Genomic DNA, 24080 nt, shown 5'->3' on the forward strand with positions numbered 1-24080 from the left:
AAAAAACCCTCTGTTTTTTTGAATTGACACTGGACTATGGACAACATTAAGGAAAGTGTGAGTGGTGTGAACCACCTTCCAAAATGGAAACATTCTACCCTTCATTCACACTTCAATATTTGGCTGTGAATTAATGTCAAGGGTAACTTTGCTTTCAGTTCATATCTAGGTTGGCTGACAGAATTTTGAACGTGTGCATATCCTAGATTGTTTGTGATTCACTAGAACCAGAAGTGCTAACGAGAAACTCGGCTTTGTCCAACTTATCACGCTTGCATGATGGTCAAAGTTTGATGCGCAACACTGGCCTTTCCGCGGGTGACGATAATGGAAGCATCTTGAGAACATTCACTTCTAACATACTCAGCAGAAATAAAGTGCCCTTTAGAATAATTTTCCTTTAAAGATTTCCACCAGTTCATCCGCAAGGGAAGGAAGATACTTGCAAGTATCATGTCTTGAACAACGAGGGTTACGCGGTAACGCGAAAATGGTTGCTTAGGCTGAAAATCAATGGCTTGCATTTAGAAGATCCATGACAGCCGATTCAAACTTTGTACACTGGATCGAATTCACGCCAGTTCAAATCTCAATTCACCTACCCTAATTTCTAATGCAATTCATGTGACTCCGATACAAACTAAGAGCCAAGGTATCCGAGAGTATAGTTAGTGTCTGAGGGGTGGTGCCGGAGTTGAAATATATACGTGACGCAGGAAAGAGCAAGAAAGCTAACAACCCGAATACGCCTATGTCGTATTTCTGAGAGACCTACGGTATTTTCGAGACTCACGAGAAACCAGGTCAACGAATCAGAACCATCTTGTGCAGAAAGTTAGACTAATACGGAAAAGTATGCAAAAACCTGCAGTGATTGGCTTATCAAGTATAACAGGAACTTATCACTTAACCAAGTAGTTACGATGTTTCCTGTGAACTAAGACGAGCGTAAGAGGGTGCACCGAACGTGACGGACGGCTATCACAGCAGACGGCCTCGGTCCAGAAAAGAAATCATTGAAGCACCGTGTTATTGTAAGAACAAGGCGTTTTCTAACCTGAAGTAAGTTGAACTAAAACTCAATAAAAATCGCAATTTTAGGATGAGCAAGACATTTTCTACCTTGTATCTGGCTCCCCTTACAATGGAGAATGGTAAATCGAGTGCAAAAACCTGCTCAAATTCCAGAACTTCCGTCCAAGTTGTCGGGGACCTCAACCTTGAAACCGACTCATGATGGGTGCTTTACAGCGTTTCTGATCCTCATCCTGATGTAAATAGGTCGAACAGCAAATACAGTCGGTCAAACAGTGCAGCCCATCGTAAAATTCGAAAATTAGACGTGAAATCACTTGTTTGATATCACGCGAATGGCCCCTGTGCGTTTTCTTGAGGATGGGGAGTTCAGACATCTTTCAGTGTTTATTATGAGGCCTAGTAAAATCTCTTGCAATCTTGCAGCGATAAATTCAGCTGCAATATTCATAGAAAGTCAATTGAATGTGTAGCACCTCCATACACAAAGTGCAGTCAGCGTAAAACTATACCAAAATCCCATAGGAAACCCGAATATCTGAAACAATAGATCCCAGTTGCTTGAGCAGATGCGAATAATTTACCGTAGCGCTCATCGGCTGACCATCAAGTTAACTAAGAGCCATCTCAAAATTCTACGATTCTCAAGGTCAGAGAATCTACCAAGCCTACTATGCCTCACATTGCGCTGCATGGAAATTCTGTACGGCACACGGTTAACGAGTAAACTGGTGGAAAGGCACAATTCACAATCTTGCGCCAATCGCAATAGGCTGCGTTGGCAGAACAGTCTCATGATTTCAGAACTTGCGCGTTGGGTCACTGGAATCAGTAAAAGTAACCTGCAGGCCATGAGTGCTGAGACCTCAGCTGACTTGAACCGGCTGTCTACAAGATACATGCACCTTCAGAGAAGGCGGATCTCTGCCACGGAGTCGTTTCCGCGGTATTAAAATTGGATAACTCCGAGTTCTGTAAAATTCAAGATCGAAGCAACCAACAGGATGTAACAGTTATCGTTAAGTACAATATCACTTGCGTACGCTCAAATCGGCTGTGCACTTAAACCGTGAAGGATCAATTTGCAGTTTCACGTTCCAGGATAAGGGGAGGGCCGTTTTTTAGAACGCAAACCAAAGTTCCAAAGCGGCTATCGAGGGATGACCAGGTATTTCGTCAGAATCAGCTTCAAACGAGGCGTAAAGTGAGCGCAAAGGACTAGTATGTAGGAAGAACACTGCATCTCGACAACAGAATTGAACCATCAAAACTTTGATGCTATTTGGTCGAATGATATAACAGTCCTTCATCAGAAGACTTTACTTTGCAGGCCTAGAAATATAATCTAACGCAGAGAGCAACGCTTACGACACCATTACCTCAGAAAACATAACTAAATCGCTCACATGCACTCATGCACCATCCCACTATAATAGATTTTCTTGACTTTGACTTTCATAGGACTGAAGTACACTTGAAGCGTTCCTCTTAACTTTAGCGATTTGATTCAAATGCCCTGTTCATTCTTATTCGTTTCTGAACTTTTGGTCACGCACTTTAGTCACGTATTTTTTATTGGCCCGATAGAGTAAATACCATTTCCTCACCATATGTTATCCAAGTCGTATAAGTCCGCTGTGTAATCAATCCAATTCTACTGTTCCAACCTGCTAATCCATTCGTTAAACCGCCAGAGTACACTCCATAAGCAACCGTCTTCGTACGATAGTCATACGACAGTTTAACCATGTCTGCTTGCCAGAGTGCATTATCGATCGGGGTAATCACAAAGCGACGAAAACAAGCTGATGTCACATTTCGGATTGTGGGTATCACTAGGTTATTGATCCCCAGACATTATCGTTTTCCATCATATGAAAGCGTGAGTGTTTCACTTGTATCAACAATGCTTTTGTTAGAAAGACATTTCATTCCAATAGAGGGTTCACCATACCTAACTGGAAGTCGTGGACACAATTACGTAAGGATCTATCCGGTATCCAGGATCGGGTTGGGTTTAATCAAGGCACGATGGGTTACAAGGTAATCGAAACAGAGAAGCACAGACAGACTTCATTAAGCCTTTTGAGTTAAGATGCGAAAGTCGGGAAATCCGGGCTGTATCATATGAATAGTACTCGACCTAAAACACTAGAGTGTAAGCAGTCAAGCTGTCTGGCAATATCGGGCAACTGGGTTTTATATCAGAATTCCACGTGACCTATATCACAAACGAGAGATTCAAATAAAATTCAGCTGTCACACATCCAAGCCAACTGGTTTTGCGGATGAGTGTTTGTAGGGACATACACACTGTGTGTTGTTTAAGTTGGATTAAGCATACCTGATGAGCCCCAAGTGCGTAGTGACGTACCTAGAGTTTTCATTTATTTTTTCCATCTCATCAACCACCAGACGGTAAGAGTAGCACTGAATGTCACGTGCCTTTGTAATCAAAAAACATTGACGGCAGTTTCCAGTTGCAGATTTAAGCAGGTGAATAAATGCAATACACTGCTGTGAATGTAGAGCACAATGTAGTAAAATCTCTCGTCACAGTTTAACTAATAATGTGAAAGGAAGGCCTTCGTTAGGGATGAAATGATTGTGCATACCGCCAACTCAAACGTCAAACAAACGGTTACCACCATTGCTTTGCGGAAAATATGGATTGAAAGTATATACCGTCGAGTTCTCCAGCTGTTCATTAGGCTGAGATTTATGTATGGAACTAAGAAACCCGAATATCATATTGCTTACTGCGTCAAATGATGAGCCAACTGACCGAAAGAATACAAGATATATCGTAAAGGTTTCCTCAAGAAGCTCTTTTGCTGGTTTCCACAGTCTCCATTAACCTGGAGGTACTATCGCCAGTACCACTGTTTGGTGTCTTTCAGTGCTTGAGTTTGCCGGCTTTCTCAATCAGCAAATGCAGCAACTATCGATTTGTGTGACTCACACACAAGCAAAAACAGTTTGAGACGTGTATCTGCTTGGTGTAAACGGTCAGACCTGGCCTGACCTCGTACGTAGTGAATATCGATAAGTCATGATGCTTAAAGCTCCAGTGACTGTCGGCTACTTGGCCCGACAGTATGACAGCTTCTTTGGTACCAATTCAGTAGCGAGAAAGCGAAAGTGGGTGTCTCTGTTGGCATTGTCGTGACATCTGTTTCCGAGCTTACAGCAATCAACGTAACCGATCAAAATCATCCAATCGCAGTCCGAGATTCATAGCTGATACGCTGCCGAGGACAACTGCAGCTACTTGAGTGTAATGCACCTATGCAAAAGGTTGTTCACTTCGATACTGACTTGCCCGGTTCACCTCGGAAAGCTATGTGGCCCGAATAAACTTTGCACTGACTATTACCGCTTTAATCAGTAGGACGTCTTCAACCAACAAATAGGACGTCACATTCTATGCAATTAAGTTCTTGACAAAACCCACTGACGGAAATCACAGTAAAAACGGGAAAACAAATATGGACGGCCTCAGAAATGTCCAGAATTTTTGGTTTCGAGGTTAAATCGATAAAAGTGGCCCAGCCAAATCTCAGGTGTAACTCAATCGCACAGGGCTACTGGGCTATCCGTTGTCCACGAACAGTTAGGATACAAGAATACTGAGTATTAATACCAGAAAAGTCAAAAGAATCACGACCTACTGTGATCGGAGCTGAACACGAGATTTACAAACAAATAACTGAGGGTATCACGTGAGAAGTAATACTCGGCAGAGAATTTTGAGCTATTCTAGAGCAGATCCAGGAGAACCTACAAATTCTGTGTTGTCTGTGACGGTCTTGATGAGAACTGCCTCACGATCTACTAATTTTCAGGCACTGTTCAGAAAAAATTTAAAAACTTATAAATCTAATCAGAACATACATAAGAAAATGAAAGCTAACCGTACTACTCTTCATCGATCTTAGCCGAACTGTCAAGTGTTCAACAACTTACCGGAAGATCGAGGGGATCGAGACTTTGAGTTTTGCAAGATGCACACCACTGACGATTCAAAATAAGGATGACAAGTTGCGCAGTTCTTGCGACGTTCAATCTGATAAAGCGAAGTGGCTACAAAGGCCTGCTAGCTCCATTGTAACGCCGGGAAACGGCGCCTTAGCAAGTAAACTTTAATCACTTCTAATTTTCCATTTCAAGGGAGCTATTGACCTGTTTCAACGACTTTGATCCCTAAATTTTTAGTGTCTGATTCGTAAATTCCACTTAGCGACCCGTTCGCTATTGTGTGTATTATCCCCGAGACGCACAACTTGCAGGTTCGAACCAAATCATTATCTGCCCATCTCTGGAACACAAAGTACACAGAGGCAACACCGTATGACTCCACTACGAATTCCATTGGTCTATTGGAATGGTAGTTGACACAGCATCTCAGTACAAACCCGAAAATACAGCTGACCTTAACTGCAGTAAGCTGATCGAAAACTCGCCAAAAGTACGGAGTCATTTTACTCCGTTCATTGCACAAAGTATTGGGTGTTTGAACGAAAACCGACGAGCAAACCAGGCTTATTGGCTATCGCACCACAGAAACTTCAATAATAATTTGTGTTTCAATTGCAAACCAGCGCAAAGCGAGATGCAATTTGGTGCCAGCCTGGCAGACCATCATTGGTGAATCAGTTTAAAATGTACTCTGGAATGTAAACTATCTACATCCATGTTTAAAGCTTGAGAGCGGTAAACAGATCATAGAATAAGGGCATGCGCCACGTCTATGCTGTTTGAAAAATGCGCCTGTTGGTATCCGATATAATTTCGAACTAGATCATTCCGCAGAATTGCTATTAGGAGATTATGCCATAGAAAATTTGCCAAACTGTAACTTGACATCAGTTATGTGGATTGAAGATACCTAGAGGAATATGTCGGGAACGTACGAAGACTGATTTGTTTACCTTGCAGTTAGTAGTATTTAGTTGCCGGACCTGTGCAGTTCACATCCACATCAATCGCATTTGATTAGTTCTTCTTCTCTTGTTTTGAAGTGATAGTTCAGCTGTGTTCAGCGTACACTGGCGAAGTAGTGCCAACACGACCACCCCGCATGTCACATGTCCGGAGTTCAAACCTTGCCACGGCCAAGGAAACTTTAAATTTGTTTTTGAAGAGTTTACAGAAGACCGAGAGATCGTTTACCGACCCAAGTAGTTAAAATTGATGGAATATCATCCACCGTACCGAATGAATTCCATTATGAACACCGTTGGGTATAGTAAATGAGATTTTGTGTCACTTTTCGTTGGCCTCCTAGCCACCAGGCCTACTTCATGAGTATTTGCACAAATACCACAAAAAGGCCTCCGGAAAATTGGTTTCAGGCTCTATCGCTCCCCCTCCAAAAGGATACTCCGAACGTTTGCTCAGTAGAGGAGGGTGTTATGGTAATCAAAAGTACTCAACCCATCATATCAAGTCTAGCAAGCAGATATGTGTGATATATCGATTCAGTGATTCATCGGCTGCATCGATTATTTAATCCTTTCTTCGTTGAGTGATTTTAATCCGCACGAAAACGTCGATTTCGTCTTTGTAATTTGGGTGTTTTCACCCATAATCTGGCTGCCGTCTGTTTCGCGCAATTCAGGTAATAAAACAACGAATACGTGCTTTCTCTGCCTTGACTGCATACGCGGAACGCCTAATAATTTTTGACATTCTAATGTAGAAGTTCTCAAACTTTTCAGCTCATTGCCATCTCAGTTCTTTATTTAATGCCCAAACGTGAACAGTTAGAACATATATAGTGATGATACCTCCTAACAAGGCTTTTCTCAAGGGAGATCACCCACCGTAAAGCACTCAACAGGATTTTCTTCAGAGCTCGAGGTAGTCTGCGATCTCTTTGAAAAGAGAATACCTTGTCCAGGATTTCATTGGCTGCTTGAAAAATAGTACTTATTAACTACACGCGACGGCTGATATACCTATTCATGAAGGGAGCTTAAATCGGCACATATTAATTAAGACATTTTATTCTAATTTAATACAATGGTGATATCCTCGTTACGGTTGTGAGATGAGTTTGAAATCGTAAACACCAACGCAGAAGGATGCACGTCAGTATTTTTGCTCCGGCAGACCCGAAACGGGCATACTCCTGTTGGCTCACTAAGGTAAGAAATAAATTGGAAAATCTGCTAACAGAAGCTGCCGTTTTGGTGATCAGCACGGTGCAGCAATTCGCTTCATCCCAGCAAAAATTTCGGTGTAAGTCACTCCGGTAATACATTGGCTATGCGAATGTATTGTGAACCTATCACATTCGAAGACCCAGGTAAAGGAAATCAAAACGTTTAGGCACGACTAGGCTGTTTGCAGGGTAGCACACCACTTGTGTTAATAGGTGCTACTGTCATCTGTGGCAAAACGGACATGATCTAGGAGAGAAGTATATGTATAAATCGTTTTCAGACGCGGAAGATGAAACCAACACTTCGTTCTTTGTGGGACAGATGCTTCAAGATACGGAACGGCCACGGTTAACATCACGGACTACCACACTGATGGAATAAACTGGACGAAAATTGACTATCTAGCAGTGAACAGATATGGGAAACAGTTTTAAACTTCTGTTGACATGAATCCATGGAAACGAAAACTTATTTCGATTGTCGCCCTATTTTTCTCCGCTTTATCCAACTCAGGAAATAGATTAGGACGACGGTCAAACTGAAGAGTGTAATAGGATGTGTGATAATCTCCCACGTACGTCGTGCCTCACCATACCCAAAAATAATTTGAACCACACCCAAACCGGGAGCTTTTTCATCTTTCAATCATCAAGAATAATCAATCTACTCATCTGAGAATTTTCCGAGATTTCATGCAAATAAAAGGAACGTTCCGAAGAAAAACGGACTTACTTTTGTGAGCGAGAAGCCCAAGACAGAAACAAAGAAACCCGAATGAATATAATGCAGAAGACTAGACTGAATCAGTGGATGGGCGACCTGAAGAGAACAATAAGAAACGAAAACCATGAGTTACTAAACTGCTGCAATATTTTTTTCGAAAGCGGACGCGGCAAATAATGCAACGCAGTTCAGCCAGAGATACAGTGAAGAATTCGGGTATACTTCGGCCAGTCTACCTTGACAGAAGGTTCTGAGGGGAAATCAACCAGTCTGCAAACATCCGTCTAGTTGTTATAGTCGTCAATGTCTTCGAAAGCCATGGATACTAGTTTGGGACGTCTAAACTCCCAGGGATGGAGATGAATAACAGGCACGCAGGGATGACGAGTTCAAGCTCTACGAGATATCACAATAAGACGACCAGTTGACTACATTATTGGAAGAGACCACGTAAACTTCCGTTGCGGGTTATCTAAAAATTTATCAAAAGAACCGCACACCCCCTCACCCAGGGTTCCAGGTGAAACGAAGCATGCCACGTGATGCGGTAACTCCTCCCAAATTCAGTATTCTTAGAGAATGTAAAATGTTATCAATCCATGGAATGGCTCCTGTGATGAACCTGATCACATGAGTGTGCTCATGTAGGTGATGTAAACCAGCGTACACAAGTGCTCCGGTGGAGAAACGGTAACAGGCTGGTTCAGAATGTCAGATGTTTGGAGCCCAAACCACTGCATGGCAAACGATGTGCACTACTGATGTGCTCTAATAACAGTTAACCTCAACTCCAGTACTTCTCCGATTTGATTTAGACTCACGAGAATAACTGTGCACAGAAAAGCAGAGGAATGGTCACGCCTCAAGAGAGAGTACCCTCAGACCACCAGGAGCGTATCTTATTAAGATTCTTTGTTTACTGGAACTACTGTAGGTACAGTTGACATGTTCTTCTTTTCAGCAGTTTCCTTTACAACCATCGTTTCACTTCACATTAGTTGCGTCACTGCCGGTCACACTTAGACAAGCAGAAGGGGTATCGTGTAAGAAAACCAAATCATTTGATATAGAAAGGGGTTTGGATTAGACATGTTCAACAGCTTCAGAGCTTTCGCGATTCAGCGATTTTTCAAACACGGACCATCAAAGCTACATTGGTTGCCTAATTGACGCTGCATAGCAATATAGGTAACCGACGAGACATTTCACCAATTTAAGTCAATTTCCGTCACCATTCGCTGCCCTTCTAAACTCGAGTGCAGTATCTTCTCGAACCAGGTTCGACTGTGGTCTGTGGATGCGTAGTTCATTCTGACTTTCAAAGCATAGTATGAGTATACATATCAGATATGCATTTGTACACCAAGCTACTTAACCCAGAGGAGGCCAGTACATATTTAAGTTGCAATGTTTCCTGTTAGTGAATAGCGCTTAAAAGTAGTGCACATCGGCTGTCTTAACAGCCAGTGGTAGCGAGAATACTGATTGAACTTGTCATGAACATAAAACATCCTCCTGTCTCATAAGCTTACAACTAAGGATGCCAACTAGCCTAAAGGCGTTGCGGTTGACAATGTGAGATTTGTCCAACGCAAGATAACGTTCAACAGGAGATTGCTTTTGATGGGTACCTATATAGTTTGAATCATGTTTGGTCATGATAAAGATTTGGACAGTCTCACCAGTAGGACTGTGCAAGTCACGAATGTAATGGTTGGTGAAGTTACGAAGACTGACAGCTAGCTTTACGGAGATTTTGTGATGAGTACTGGACGGATTCCGGAGACAGCAGAGTACTATGAAAATTCACCATAACGGTGTATGCCATTAATACTAGAGTGTCCTTAGTGCAGGACAAAACAGGTTAATCCTGAGATGTATGTCAGAGCATATTAGCCAGAAGACAGATGGCGAAAACTTTCGGAAACACAATACATTTTAATTCATTTTGGTACTAGGCGTTCAAGAAGTAGGTACTCTTTCGCCTCCGAACTTTGCAGAAGTGTTCACTTAAGTGGAAAAAACAAAACTTCTGCAGAAAACAGCAATGCATGCTCAACCTGAACAAACAGCTGAATAGCTCGTCTAAGTGAACTTGGCTCTGGAATAAACTAGAGATGACCCTTCACGTTTCGGAGGAACCTATCAGGTTTCCCAAAGAAAGGAAGTGAGAACATTGGGATATACGAGGAGCAACTGAGGAGCCTCTGTAGAGCAGTAAAAAAAGCAATACTATTCCTCCGTCATTAGAGCTTTTCCTTTAATCACGTTCCTCGGAGTGAGGTGAACGGACAGAAGTTTGCGTTGCTCCAGGGCTATCAGTGGTCATTAAAATAACCATATATCTGGAGACAATCTGGATGCAGGGATACGACATCGGACAGGGTTCAAAAAACAAGTCGTGGCAAATATAACACATTAGAGCCACTAGTCTCTTAGTTATGTAGCTACCCTTTCGCCACATACATGATTGTACCGGTCACCGCCACTCGCTGGATCACGAGATCTATTTTTTTCCCTGCACTCACAAATCACGCTACAATCGTGACTAACTTGACTACACAGCTCACAGTCGAGGCCTTCATCCCAAGACCTAGTTTTTCTCCCTAATAGTACAAACCACGATACACATGCGATATCGACTGTCTACCGTCTGATACGGTAGCAAAAAGTCATGTGCTGACAACCCCACACACGCAAACATCCTACAAATAGGATGCCAGCACAGCAACACGACACAACGCAACAGAGCTTCGCGCGTCGCCCAGCTCGGAGCAGAGCCGCTCAGGATTTTTACGCCGTTTCACTCACGGATATCCAGGACTACGTGTGGCTGTTACAACAGCGAAGAAGACACGAAACATGCATCCGCATTTACAACAGGATTTATCAAACTGTACCTGCAAAACGATAAGTCCTTGTTTGCATATATATACCTATTGTAATAATTTTACTCAACAAGCGGACATTGTTAGTGCTTTCTGTTTTCTCGTTCATACAACTAGTTTTCGGGTTCCGTTAGAGCATAAACAGTTACCATCCACAGTTAAAACATTCTATACCTTCTTCACAAAACCGCGAAGCACAGACACTTCAGCCACGTGGAGTTACCATACCAATCTAACCAAATTGAGTGGGAACCCTATTGATTGTGATTAAGTCACATCCAATCAAGATAACATGAAAATAAATAAATTGTGACAGCCGCAAACAGTTACGAAAACATTCTCTGTATATTTACAGTTCAAATTCTTCTACAACTCATGGGGAAATCACATATTGCGATGGACCTAAAAAGAACTCCGTCTGTTTCTTGTGGAAAAACAAAGCAGTAACCTAAAGCGCATAACACTCACCTCTAAGACTGATTGACAAAACTCCAAGGCATCGAAAAATTCGGAAAACTTGGGGGAATTTTGCTCATATTCATCCAGAGTTTGCATCAAACTCGGCCACGATTCGGGTAGGTTATTATTCACCAACCGACGAGGGAGTTCCGCATACAACGTGGCCAAACCGGTTGCCAGAACCTGAGCATAACAAGAAAAAGGTTACAGTGAGATCGTACTAACACCGCATTGGACGATTAATTAAGAATGACACGTAATTAGATCAAACTTATTCGCATACCGCGAAATATACCTATATGGGAGCTAATGCGGTTCGGAAAAAGCCGTTAAGAGAAACGCCATCTTTCTTCTTATAGGTTTGTACGAAAAATCCTTAGCACTAAAAAGAAAACCTAACGGACACCAATATTTGAAAATACAAATCATCACATTGCTGCTGAACTGCTTGCATAACCAAATGGGTGGAAAATTCTTCGTTTAGTGCGAACTCACAATTTTCACAAGAAGCAGATCCTTGTAGATTGGTAGATTTCACCCCATTCGTATTATGACAAAGAATACCGAATTTCCTCGCGGCAAAGCATTGAAAGGATGTGTAGAATCTCGTCGGAAGGATGGGCACAGTTTAGAGCGGTCTCAATCAAACAGCACCCCTGACTTGTTCACTAACACAATTGTCAAACTACTAAATAGGGCGAAATAGCTACCTACCCAGCGTAAATCGGTTTCCACATCCAATTGACGGATAGTAAGCAAGTACAAATTTTCTTGTTCGAGTCTCTATTCCGCCCAAGAATGTTACAAAAATCACCAAAATGTTTGCCTTTGTGTTCTTCAGAATGCTTTCGGAATAGTGTGGTGTGCTTCATGCATCCCGTTGCAAAATTACCAGACGGTTCGTGCTTTCCGCCATAAATCCACCGATGATGGACACGATGGAGCAATTTTTAAGCACCAGCCCAAACACAGAATGTGATTAACACGTCTGAATAAAAATGACGTCAATCCAGCAAACAGTGAAGAACGGAAGTTGTAAACGTATAGGATCCCTCAAAAGTACTGTCGTCCTAATGTGAGGACTCCTGATAAATTATTCCGGCCGTCTGGCCTCGAAACTTCTGTGATTCGCACTCTGATATGCTAACCCTAGCTAGATGGCATTTTGTCTGTTGCCCTCATTTAGTTTCAGAACAGCTATGAATTCAGTGTTTCCGTTACATACGTCTACATCTTCGTGCATTCTACAGCTTCTCAGTCGGCCTGAGACCGTGGATTTAAGTTGGCTAGTCCAGTTCATACGACGGAGCATGTGCTGTACTTTGACGAAAGAAATGTGATCCACTGCTTTGCTTGTTGAGGAAATTCCCTTTTTTATGTATTCCTTGGGATGAGTAACAACACTCCTTTTCCAAAATCTGAACTGTACATCACAACCTGTGATTTCACCCAGTACCACTAACTTGCCAGTAACACATACGAAAGCAGTCGTGCCTTCCCAACTGCGATAGGGAAATTGAATGGTGCAATCCGATAGCGGAAGAGTTGTCATTGTTTCCCACCGCCTAGTGTAGACACAAAGAGAGCGCATATCGATATGAGGAGCAAACTGGTTCAGGCATCAAACCTCATCAAAAGCTAACTTCTATCCCATCACGCGAGGGCCAACTTATATTGCTGATCTTAAAATGATTAAGATGGTAAGAAACATACCAGTAAGCCGGACGTAAATTGCTACGGTCCATTACCACAAAACCCAAGGGTAGTGCGCTATGAAATTGAGGTGGAGAGGTTTCAGAAAGCCCGCAAACTGGATTCAAGCTAGAATTTCAGCAAAGCGAATTACAAAGTTTCCAAGGTGAGAAAGTTAAAATAGGCTATTTACGACTTTCTGAATAGTGCTGGGTTACCGTAAACAAAAAATAACGCTTTCATTTTCATGTCAGTGACTTTGATGGATATTCTTTCAAGCTCTGTTTAGGGATTCTGATGACAATTGTTGATTAGTACCTAAAAACCGTTCCGCTTTGATAGTAATTTCATTAGCAAAAGAATTTTAATGAAAATCACTCATCCATTCAAGCGAAGTCTAATTTCCCCATCGGTCCTAAAGTAAATCAGTGCTAAGAACTACTTGTTACTGGAAGCAATCGAGTTACCGCAAAATTTTCAAGACCAGTTTAATGAATACTTACTGGACAAACTGAAGAATGTTGTGCAACAGCATAGCTGAATCCCTCATCTCTCAAAGAGTAGGTTGAGACCAGAAGTAGGGCATCTCTGGCTTGCCATCCAAGTTCGCCTTCCCGAAATACGAATGGTACAAGGAGATCAAAGATGGAATCGATACTTGGAGCCTTTTCGTGAATACTGGACTCCAAGGAAGTCTGAGTCGCTAGATAACTGGATTTCGATTCTGCGGCCATATTCCAGTCAACATAGTCATTCAATTTGAAACTGTTTGCTGTGGTTTGGTTGACCAAAGGTAGGACAGTCTGACCAGCTCCGTCGAGTTCAGCAGATGATCTACGGCCATTCACCTCATTGCTGTCCATCAAACCCAAACACAAACGCCGAAAGAAAAGCAACCCATCATTTTCGAAATGCGCGGGATTCTCACCACCCAGCGAAGGATTGTGATTGGTGACAATCGGCTCCGGAGACTGAGAGCACAGTGCTGCACATATAGAATTCAGTGTGCGCAGGAGAACTCGCTCTACAGCTAAACATGATCGGATGGCACAATAATGAAGGGTTGCCAGTACGGGCAGGGCAAACTACAAGAAAAGGACAGAAAAAGCGGGAACATTGAGTCAGACATGGTCAACTAGTGGAACGGGTAAAAATTCGTCAGACTGGTAACAATATTTTGTGACAAAAGCTTGTGCTGCCTGACTGATTCGGATGATGGAGTTGAGCTTAATCTAAACTGTCGGATTATTTCACAGGTCCCAGACCATATCGACCAGTGGTTTGGAGTGGTATATCCTTCACCGTCCAAGGATTTGCGCGATAAGTATGTTACCATCAGTTCATCAGCGGAGGCTAAACGCGCCTGAGCTAACACGTCTAATCAAGGGAACATGTTCTGGTTCGACCGATGAGACTGGCTTGCCCGATCTCTTGAATAATAGGTTATTGCCTGTTGTATTGATTGACAACACTCAGGGACCTTTCATACAGCTCGTATGTTACACGCCCTTAGCAAAATTTTTGGCGCACTCCAAGCACAGAGTAAGTGGTTTCCAGTGAAACAGGAAGGTGATCAAGTGATTCAGTCGCAGTAAGCTGTGTGCGTCACACCGTACCATATTAGTTTGGCGAGATCGTGTCACCCTTTCGATTGTGACCAAGCTTCCGAGTGCGTCGTTTTTCGGACTGTATTACCTCCAAAACCGCTAAAGTTTGTAATAAAATATCCATAACGTAGGATTCAGTGCACTAAGAAAGATGGAAAGATTTTTGAAACGGCACGAAACAAGAAGAGAGGGATGATGGCACACTATCGTTTAGCACATTTTAAGCACAAAGTGAATACGAGACAGATAACCAACGCAACCAACCTCGCTCCCATAAAACAATCACTGACTACTGAAAGCAGTGCTAGCATGCACTCGCATTCAGTGGGACCTAAAAATATCCACATACGGCTATCCGTGAAAATTTGGCATTGATAGATTTGGCAGTGGGGATTCAATTAAAAACCTTACAGAATTTGTTGATTGTGTTACCATAGTACTAGCTGTCAGGAGAATCCGCCGACGGTGCAGTAATCTGTTATTTGGTTTTTTCTTCGCATGAGGAAGGTAACCAAATGGCAACCTTATTTGACATTTCTCTAACTTTGCTACTGCCTACCAATTCCACCACAGTACTCAACAAACCATCATGGTGGTCTTAGGCTTTTGCTAAACAGAGTTCTACGGTCATGGATCTTTCGGGTGTGATTCTGTTCCGGAATTGTACAAAAATCTATCTTGTTCCTCAAGCTGAAACGCCATGTTGTATGTGCAACTAGATTTCGGTCGATAACAGTTCTACGTCTCGTCCTATGGTGATAATGAAAGTGGGAAGGAAGATCCCAATGATTTTCTCAGGCTGGATATTGGTGAAACTACTGGATGCACGAATCAGGATATGGCTTTCACTTATCGGCTTTTAACACCTAGATTTGCCGGAATGTGTTACACTTTTGGGATCAAACTGAAATAGTATAAGCTAGAAAATGAGGCGAAACTATGCGTGGCAGAGCGTACTGTCTTTTTAGTGGTGTAGTCCTTGTCAAGGAACAGAAGGGTGAACTGTGAGCTGTAATTCGTGTGGATTTGGATTTCGCAGCGCCGTCTCCAGTTTTATCAACATGAACCTCTTAGAGAAGCTGAACGCATTCATCTCAACTAAACTCAATTCGGAGGCGAACTGTAATTGAAGTTGGTAACTGAATTCCTAATCAGTCAGTTGGATGAAGCAATAATTAACAGCCTCAGTGCCAGTAACTTCGCGATCTTGTCACATCCAGAGAAATAGTGCTTGACGCGCTAATGAATGTGACAGTCTGAATAACGAGACGGAGTTCATAGATTAATAAAGAAAATCCGGTAGCATGACCAGGTTATTCTCACCTCAAATGTGGCCCAATCGAAACATCAGCACGGCTAATAGTCACGATCACAATCAACACAAAACAGTACTAAAGCTCAGAGGGGAACTAGGGGACCAAACATGGTAGAATGGTTCCTGATAAGCCAGTGAATCTAAGTGACTTCAACCTGCAACGCTGCTGGACTGGAGTTATTCATTAGTAATAACCCAGATGACAGGGACTGAAGGATGCACTACAAGTTCATCATGTTGTGGCGCTAGCGCGTCCAGAGGTTCTACTGCATTCACATTCTGAGGCTCCATTACAGTCCAGTGAAGGCTGTTGTAGAAGGCCTACAAGCAACAAAACGTTCGTTAGTGTTTCAGGCAGGAGAGAAACGCATATCAGTCGTAACTTCCAAAAGGAAACATCGACATCAATCAATAAATTCCACATAGCCGTGTGGTCATCGGTGGAGGGACGAGGGCGCACACTTTACTCCACACCTGTTTTTTCGGGCTACTACGAATGACGACAAGATGCAATCAGACATTCAGAGATAAGATGTGCTCTGCGTTTCTGGTCCCAAAAGAGTAGAAGGCAATTCTATCCAGATATAATGACGGAAGTTTGTGAGCAAACGCAAGATTTATCAAGATTGACAGAAGATTGCAGTAGAATGGCCTGTGATGATAATTTGCAAATCAATGCGAAGTTTGTTTACTTCCTATTGTAAGACACCACAAGTGCATATCTAACACGTCTCAACTGTACAGCTATCCCCAGATATGCGGATCCCGTACAATTTGGGTTCAAATGGAACAAATTTTCACAGGAATTGATGATAATTTGCAAATCAATGCGAAGTTTGTTTACTTCCTATTGTAAGACACCACAAGTGCATATCTAACACGTCTCAACTGTACAGCTATCCCCAGATATGCGGATCCCGTACAATTTGGGTTCAAATGGAACAAATTTTCACAGGAAGAGACAGACTGTGCCTATCTGATGAGCCCCAGGAAAGGATAAACGGGTTGTGTTCTGTCAAAGAGTTTCCAGCAATCTTACGAGTAGTTTCCTTCAAGAAAAAATACCCTCAATCTAACTTTCAAAACCGCTACGTAGACAATTATTTTGGTGGGTTTGCGATTAGGAGCAAACGAGCACAAAGCCTATCGAGAAATCGAGGATTTTAATCACAGAACTCGAATTTGACTACTAGGCTCTGCTAATTCTGGTGACCAACAGTATCGCTGACTCCTGTCAAGTAGAACATAAGGTTGACGGAAACCCGGGGACTGCGCCTACCTGATGAACCCCAAAAAGGGTGAAACCGGTCGTGGGCTCGCGATGGATTTTCAGCAACCTTATGAGTAGTACATTACAAAGATATGACTCCTGTCTATTTTGGGCCAATTTTACGGCAGCACGGACGCACGTCACACAATGTCGGGTATTTGCTTGCCAGTCCTAAGATAGTGGTTGGTTGTGCATTCTATGCACCCCTATAGTCTAGGAAATCCACTTATTATACTGACTGGAGATCTGAACCCATTCTATCAGCATTCTATGAAAGGCTAACTAAATGTACAAGTAAAGCTTCTGGGACAGACCAAGTCTTTATGCACTGGAAAGGGGTCAACTTTCAACGATATTTCATATTCACCAGAGTGTAATCAGAAACAACGGAATTCGGTGGTACAATATTCAGGTAGTTCACATTCCTCCACCTGATCAAATAAATCATCTGAAAATCACGTAACCTCCGATCAACACCAATTAGTGAGTAAAGTCACTTGCACTTGCTTTGCACTAGAAACGGACCGCTAGTCTGCGGATCTAACATTTCTGCACCGATTTAGTCCTGTAGCGGTAGTGCCCGTTATTTCGAGAAAGTGCTCTTGCTCTGTTGTGTCACAAACTCCGCACTTCTCTGAAAACAAGCAAATTGTTTGTTTTCAGCTGTCCTCCACTAAATCTCTTTCCGCTAAAGCAAACAATATTATGCCCCTACGGGTTTAAGTAGATATTTGGCTACCGTAGTACTCGCTCTCACAAAAAATAAACTCCAGGAAACAAAACCCCCGTCTGACATTTTGTATGGGAGGTGAGGTAGTTTTCGCTTCAATATTTCCTTGGGGAAACAGACCCGCGGAAGCGAAGCTGGTGCACATTCCGGTCCTTAAAAGAGCTGACTTTTCAAGCGTAAATATTCTATAGGTTGTCCACTATGCTACTAACTTGATTTTAATTGTGAGTTGTCACGCTATACAGTTGAGACCAGAACCGCAGAAGATCCTTGTCAACGGTACCTCACTCGGTTAGAATTGATGTGGGCGCACACCATCATACACTGGGACCACTACACTCACAATGCACATTGAGGATAACGTAGCCAAAGTATATGGTAATGTAGCGCGAGAAAATTCTATCTCCATCGTGTTTCCAGTTATCATCAGTGTTGCTATTTCTATAGTAAGATGTATTTCCGTGATTTATTATCTTGTTTTGCGGTTCCAAGTCGATTTCAGCTGGGCAGTACAAAAGCTAAAAGTCTGCGAAGAACTGATAAACAAAAACTAACTAAACGAGCTGTACTGAGCGCACTAGTAGGCGAGTGGTAGGTAGATGCACGTTACGAATAACAGGAGTATTCACTGCATACAGTGCCAAAATGTTATCAAAAATTAACAAAAACTCCCCCAAACAACCGGATTTAATTGACAGATGATGTTTCAACCGAACATTTAGGTAACGTGCATCTACCAGGCCATTACTGATTTTCCTTTCACCCACTTAAAATGTAGACCATTGTGTACGTAGAGTAGCTTTAGTTTAGTTTAGTATTGCAATTGCGTAATCGGAATCAACTACTCCTCGAGGAGTCATATTTCTATATGCCAAAATATCTCCTCGTGGCTATGAACCCTTTCACAGCTTTAGACACGTGTTAATGAAATTTCGATGTGAAGGTACTTCTCAGCCTGTACTCACGCAGAAATTCAAGGAGTAGGGTTGTCAGGTGGTTACGAAACGGCTTAATAAACCGAGGCAGTTGGAAGCGAATACGCTCGCGGGGAACGCATTAGGAAATACCGAGAGGATTCTGAACAGATCATACCACAGGGTTCTACAAGGATGTGCAATTCGGAATGTCTAATCTTCAAGTCTATTTTGGCACGATAACTCCTCTTCACGGAAACGCCCAGGGAACATCCTAAAATCATTCTCTAGCGCGAAAAATTCTTCCTTAGAAGCGTTTGATTTTGGGCGGTAACTTCATGTGAAACGCAGCGGTTTATACTGGATGCTTTACTTGTAATCTAGTGTTCCGGCGACAAACGGCCACTGTTACCGAAGAGATAATAATACAATACAATGCAATAGAATACAACATAACAGAATACAATATGGTGTAATACAATGCAATGGAGAGGGTTCATTTTCATAAACGATACATGTCTGCCTACCCTCTTGCAACCAGTGCCCCCGTACCGCGAAGTATATAGCTCACTGAATGTACGGACGTTTTAGCCATCCAGACAGGTCTAGCAGGTGGGCATCTCTAGCAAGTCACCGGTACTTGAGACTTGCCTGTCCGGGCAATAGAGGCAGGTCATCAGTATTATCTTTAACCTTATGAACTTGCAACCAGTCTGAAAATATCCACATGTCCATCTGGGCGTTTTTTGTGTGCATTTGGCCTCGTACTTGGTTTTGTCGGTTATTTACTTGATGAGGAAGAACCAATGTTGTCCACACGTAGAAGCACATGACAGCCGTCCAATGTGAACGACCCCACTGTACACCGGTTTTTCACCCAAATAATGAATAACCAACATATAATGCACAAATCCGGATCTTATATCGCCCATGATTTGGTTTGATGGGCACGGCTAATAGCATTCACTCCAATATCCGGGGATGGCTATTTCATTATGTGGACGTACTGGTGCTGTTTCACATGGGCTCGGTCCTCCGAAACGAAGAATGAGAATGGCCACAGCTTTTGCTACCCTGATTAGTTTCGGACACTAAATTTTATCTTCAATGGTAATTTGTTAAGATCCATAGGCAGCGTCTGCAAATTAAACTGGTGGATTTGTAGAGAAGTAGGTCGGTCGACACTTGAGCGATTTGTTTTTTACCCTTATTGTTAAATCACCCAAAAGGAACTAAAATATGGAGTTGTTTTTTGCTAATCTAAATATAATCGTTCATCTGTAGCACCCTTCCGGTGCCTGGCTGCCATGCTGCCAGAGGGAAGCACGAGAGCTGGGATATTGCCAGGATACTTCCCAAGCCTAGACAGGGGAAGTTGAGAGGCAGAGGTCGGGTTCGAACCACGGGTATTTCGGTTAGTAAATTCGCGCTCCAACCAGTTGAGCCATCTCGCCCTCTCAGACCATCAGGGATACTATTAGTGCATCGCATGCAACAGTAAAAAAAAATCGCATTAAGTTATTGAGTTGGCGACCTAAAATTCAGCTTCGACCACAGCCTGTTTCTGACAGGTACTGACAATATCGCTTAGTCGATTAGCGCAACGAGTATAGGTAAACCGGACTCAATACGATGGGCAAATTTAACTCTGCAATAGTTAGCTTGGTGCCAACATTTAAAACACGGGAAATCGAATTTACTAGCGACTTCACTAGCAGTCTAGCTCAGTTAGTTGTGCATTGATACAACCGTGTAAAACTAGACCACATATGCTCCCTTCATTCACCGTTCGTTGCTGAGTAAAACATGTTGCAGTCACCGGAATTGATCAAGCGAACAATAAACTTATTACAATGCGCTTAGGCAATACTGGTTTTGACAACCTGAATAAAAGGATCACTGTAGACGAAATCATATTTCAGTCTAGTACGCCTTTCCACAGAGTGATCTACTCGGAAGGGATATGATAGGTGAAAAGTTGAACTCAGTGAAACTGTTCCCTAGTACGACAGTTCTTCTCTAAAGATCTTTCTTAAAGTTGAACTACTGCATATCAGACACCAAACACCAAACGAAGAACTTGATCCAATGTGTATTGAAGGACTTCATGCAAACACTAGCAAGTAGGCCTTAAGGAAGATTTCAGTGGACACACATTGCAACTCACAGTAATGCAAACACCATCATATTTACTTTGCACACAGGGTGTGAAAAATGGCGGTCCAGGAAGACAGAAGCAACATGTTGTGTATCCGAGCAGCACGTTAATTTCCAAATTCTCTTCGTATGTTAATGAATTCCAAACAAACTACTAGCCTCATGATTATCAGGTTAGCAAGACGACGGTACTAAGTCCCTGCATCGGTCACAATACTGCATCTTTCTAGCACTATATCCTATCAGCTTTCACTCCACCTTTCTTATTGACTGAAAGGCAGGCCAACCAGCAACCTGAAATAAATATGCGAGGTTTCCTATGGACAACAAGCTGAACGAATGTTTGATCATCTAAAATACTCAATTTCCGTTTATTTTCGATATAAATTAGCTTCAATTAGAGTGAAATCCATCCTGAAAATTTAAAATATCGAGCGATTGGGCTAAAGAAATGGGGTCAGTGTTAACATTAAGTATTTGTAGCTGGTAGTCTTGACCATGTAGTCATTACCTTTTAGACCACTACCGATAACGTCAGTAACACCAGTGATGAACACCACTGCCTCACTGCCGCATGGCGGTTGCAACTGGAACAGATCATACCATCATGGTCTACCTTGCTTTAATTAGTGTTACAATCTGCTTAGAGAAAGGAGCAAATTATCTTGTCTTGTCCGAGGTTACCTCGAACTGTTCAAGTAATACACAATAGTGCTGCCACTGTAAATAACGGCCGTGAGTTAGAGCGTCGAAGTAACAAACAAGTAACTTACCAAGCACCCCATAAACCTAGAGGCTGCTTCTGTTAACGGTCTGTAACCATAGTTAACTCTAAATAAACAGACAGGCCCTACGGGTTGGACACAAACTGATCGATATACATGGGTGTCAGGTTAAAGTGGCTTGGAAGAAAACCCCATCCGGTAAAACATTACACAGCCCTGACAAGCTATTCATTGTAAACAGAGTACTCAAAATACGTAACCGCTAGGTGGAATCTGTTAACCTCAAAGGAAATACAAGAGCTTTAGATAGTCCCACACTCGTTCAGCCAGTTGTCCACAAGAAAGTTCCCACATTCGTTCCAGTCCTTTCTTCACGCAATACTGCCGATTAAGTTGTCTTATAAGCAATAAAGCCGATGAAGTGAAAGCTGGTAGTATATGATGGATTATGGCCAATGCTGACAGACTCATTGAAAGACACACTAATAAAGCACGAAATGCTCACGGTGTGTTACCCGATTCCAAACTCATTACCCTGCAACATTGCTCGGAAGAACCCGCTAAGACCAAGAAAAATTTCTCTGAAATGAGAAGTTCGGTTTGACGGAAACGTGCTCACCAGAAGAGCAAAAACGAACGGCAACAAATTATCTTCATGAACAGCAGAAAGGGCGTCTTTCATAGAACGACCAAAACACCAAGAGTACGCTGCACATTTTATTCCAGTCTGCCACCTATGTACAAAAATATGTAATGTATGCATGCCGTCCATGGACTTCTGGTACAATGTAAGGGGCTTGGGTGCCACAGCATGTGAGATGAAATGAGAGAATAAGGATGGGTGAGTGAACAGATCAATACAATGCTCCAGTTCAGAACGAGCTCTGATCCAGATCAGTCGCTTCATCTGAGCCTCCGTCCAGGAAATTCCTGTAGAACAACAGAGGCTAGCTAGGCCATCAGTAATTTCAGTCATCTACGCCACATCATTTACTGATTTCTGATTATCGGTGTTAAGTTCACATTATTCTGCGAACAAATTCTGTTGATGTATCTAATGTCTAGGCACCCTTAACATATGCTTTAGACACCATATTTAGTGTTACGTTGGACTCACACTTACAGGGACTAGATAACTCTCAAGTCCCAATACCTTATGATGGACCTTTACATGGATTTTACTTGGCTGATAGCTCATAGGTATCCGTGACAAATAACTCAGCTTAACATTAGCTTGGGCTCCCAGAATTTTCAGATTTCGAGGACATCGCTTCCACAGAGGCATTCTAAACACGTCCTTTGAGTGGCAGACCGACACCACTCCGGTGCTACACATGGTGGCCCGCAGATGCGATTCAACCCTTGTTAATCCGGCCGATTACCGTATTTATTAGGCCAGCAGTGTTGAGGGAATTCTACTGATACACGGAGGTCTCATCTACTTTGAGCATTGTCCCATTTGAAAAAGAGTGAATATACGTTGATTCGCCAGTCTGTAACAGTCGCCTTACGTTTTTGCGAGGAAGAAGTTCTGTTCAAAAGAGGATAGTTATCTTTAGAGTACTGACCGAATCTTGTACCCCATTTCCATCGACGAAAACCGGAAAGATTTTATTGCCTGATACTAGACCTTGAAGTGGTTCCCATGGAAGTAGGTCAACTCCATTGTAGGTGGAACTGTCACGCAGACTACTTAAGATGTCTCCCGACACAAAAGTGGACGACAAAAAAGTTAGCGGACATCTTTGGCAGACTCCAATTGACATGGCAAAATGTGTGGTCGTTTCACCCAAACATCTCAGGCGTATCCATATATAACAGGGTCAACGGAATCCTGTTTTATATGGCCATCAGGCAAGACAGCTTTTCAGCGCGTCAAAAGAATTTTTGCTATAATAAAAAAACGGGGACGTTGGTCCTCGATCCGTGTGATACCGCTTCAGCTAATGTCGTACAGTGAAACTATGGTCATCACAGCAGTTGTGTCAGCGGACTACCCTCCGTTCGATGCCTGCACCACTTATCGTATTTAGTCGGTGACGTGTAACAGATGTCAAAATTTTAGTGAGACTGATATCACGTTCAGGGTTTTCGTAGAGCTGGACGATTTTGTCTGCTACCAGTCACTGGGTATTTCCCCTACGGCCCGAAAACCGCTAAGAAGGGTGGCAAACTGGTTTGCTGGTATCAGAAGCCCGTCTTTGAAAAGATGATGATAATATGCTCCGCTGGAATGCCTTCTGTAGGTTGATACGGCGCGTCAACCTGAGGACGGCATACAGCTGTAGGATTCAGACTGGCGAATACTTAATGGGTTGTATCTGAGGTTATAAAAGGCTACCTAAGTACCTCTTCCAACCTAGGCAGACTGACTGAGTTCTCTGAATTCTTCACATAT

General features: G+C 42.6%; 1 protein-coding gene across 1 annotated transcript in view; it reads right to left on the minus strand.

The window, feature by feature from the left end:
* Positions 1-24080, minus strand: part of T265_01272 (hypothetical protein) — a gene marked incomplete at both ends in the record, with an annotated part of 72457 nt that overhangs the window by 43576 nt on the left and 4801 nt on the right. Inside the window, 3 exons of the mRNA XM_009165257.1 lie at positions 7935-8021; positions 11282-11455; positions 13468-14049. Coding sequence (XP_009163521.1) covers positions 7935-8021; positions 11282-11455; positions 13468-14049 — 843 coding nt within the window. The remainder of the gene's footprint in view (positions 1-7934; positions 8022-11281; positions 11456-13467; positions 14050-24080) is intronic.

Source organism: Opisthorchis viverrini (genome assembly GCF_000715545.1).
Source record: "Opisthorchis viverrini unplaced genomic scaffold opera_v5_13, whole genome shotgun sequence".
In the NCBI taxonomy this organism is placed as follows: domain Eukaryota; kingdom Metazoa; phylum Platyhelminthes; class Trematoda; order Opisthorchiida; family Opisthorchiidae; genus Opisthorchis; species Opisthorchis viverrini.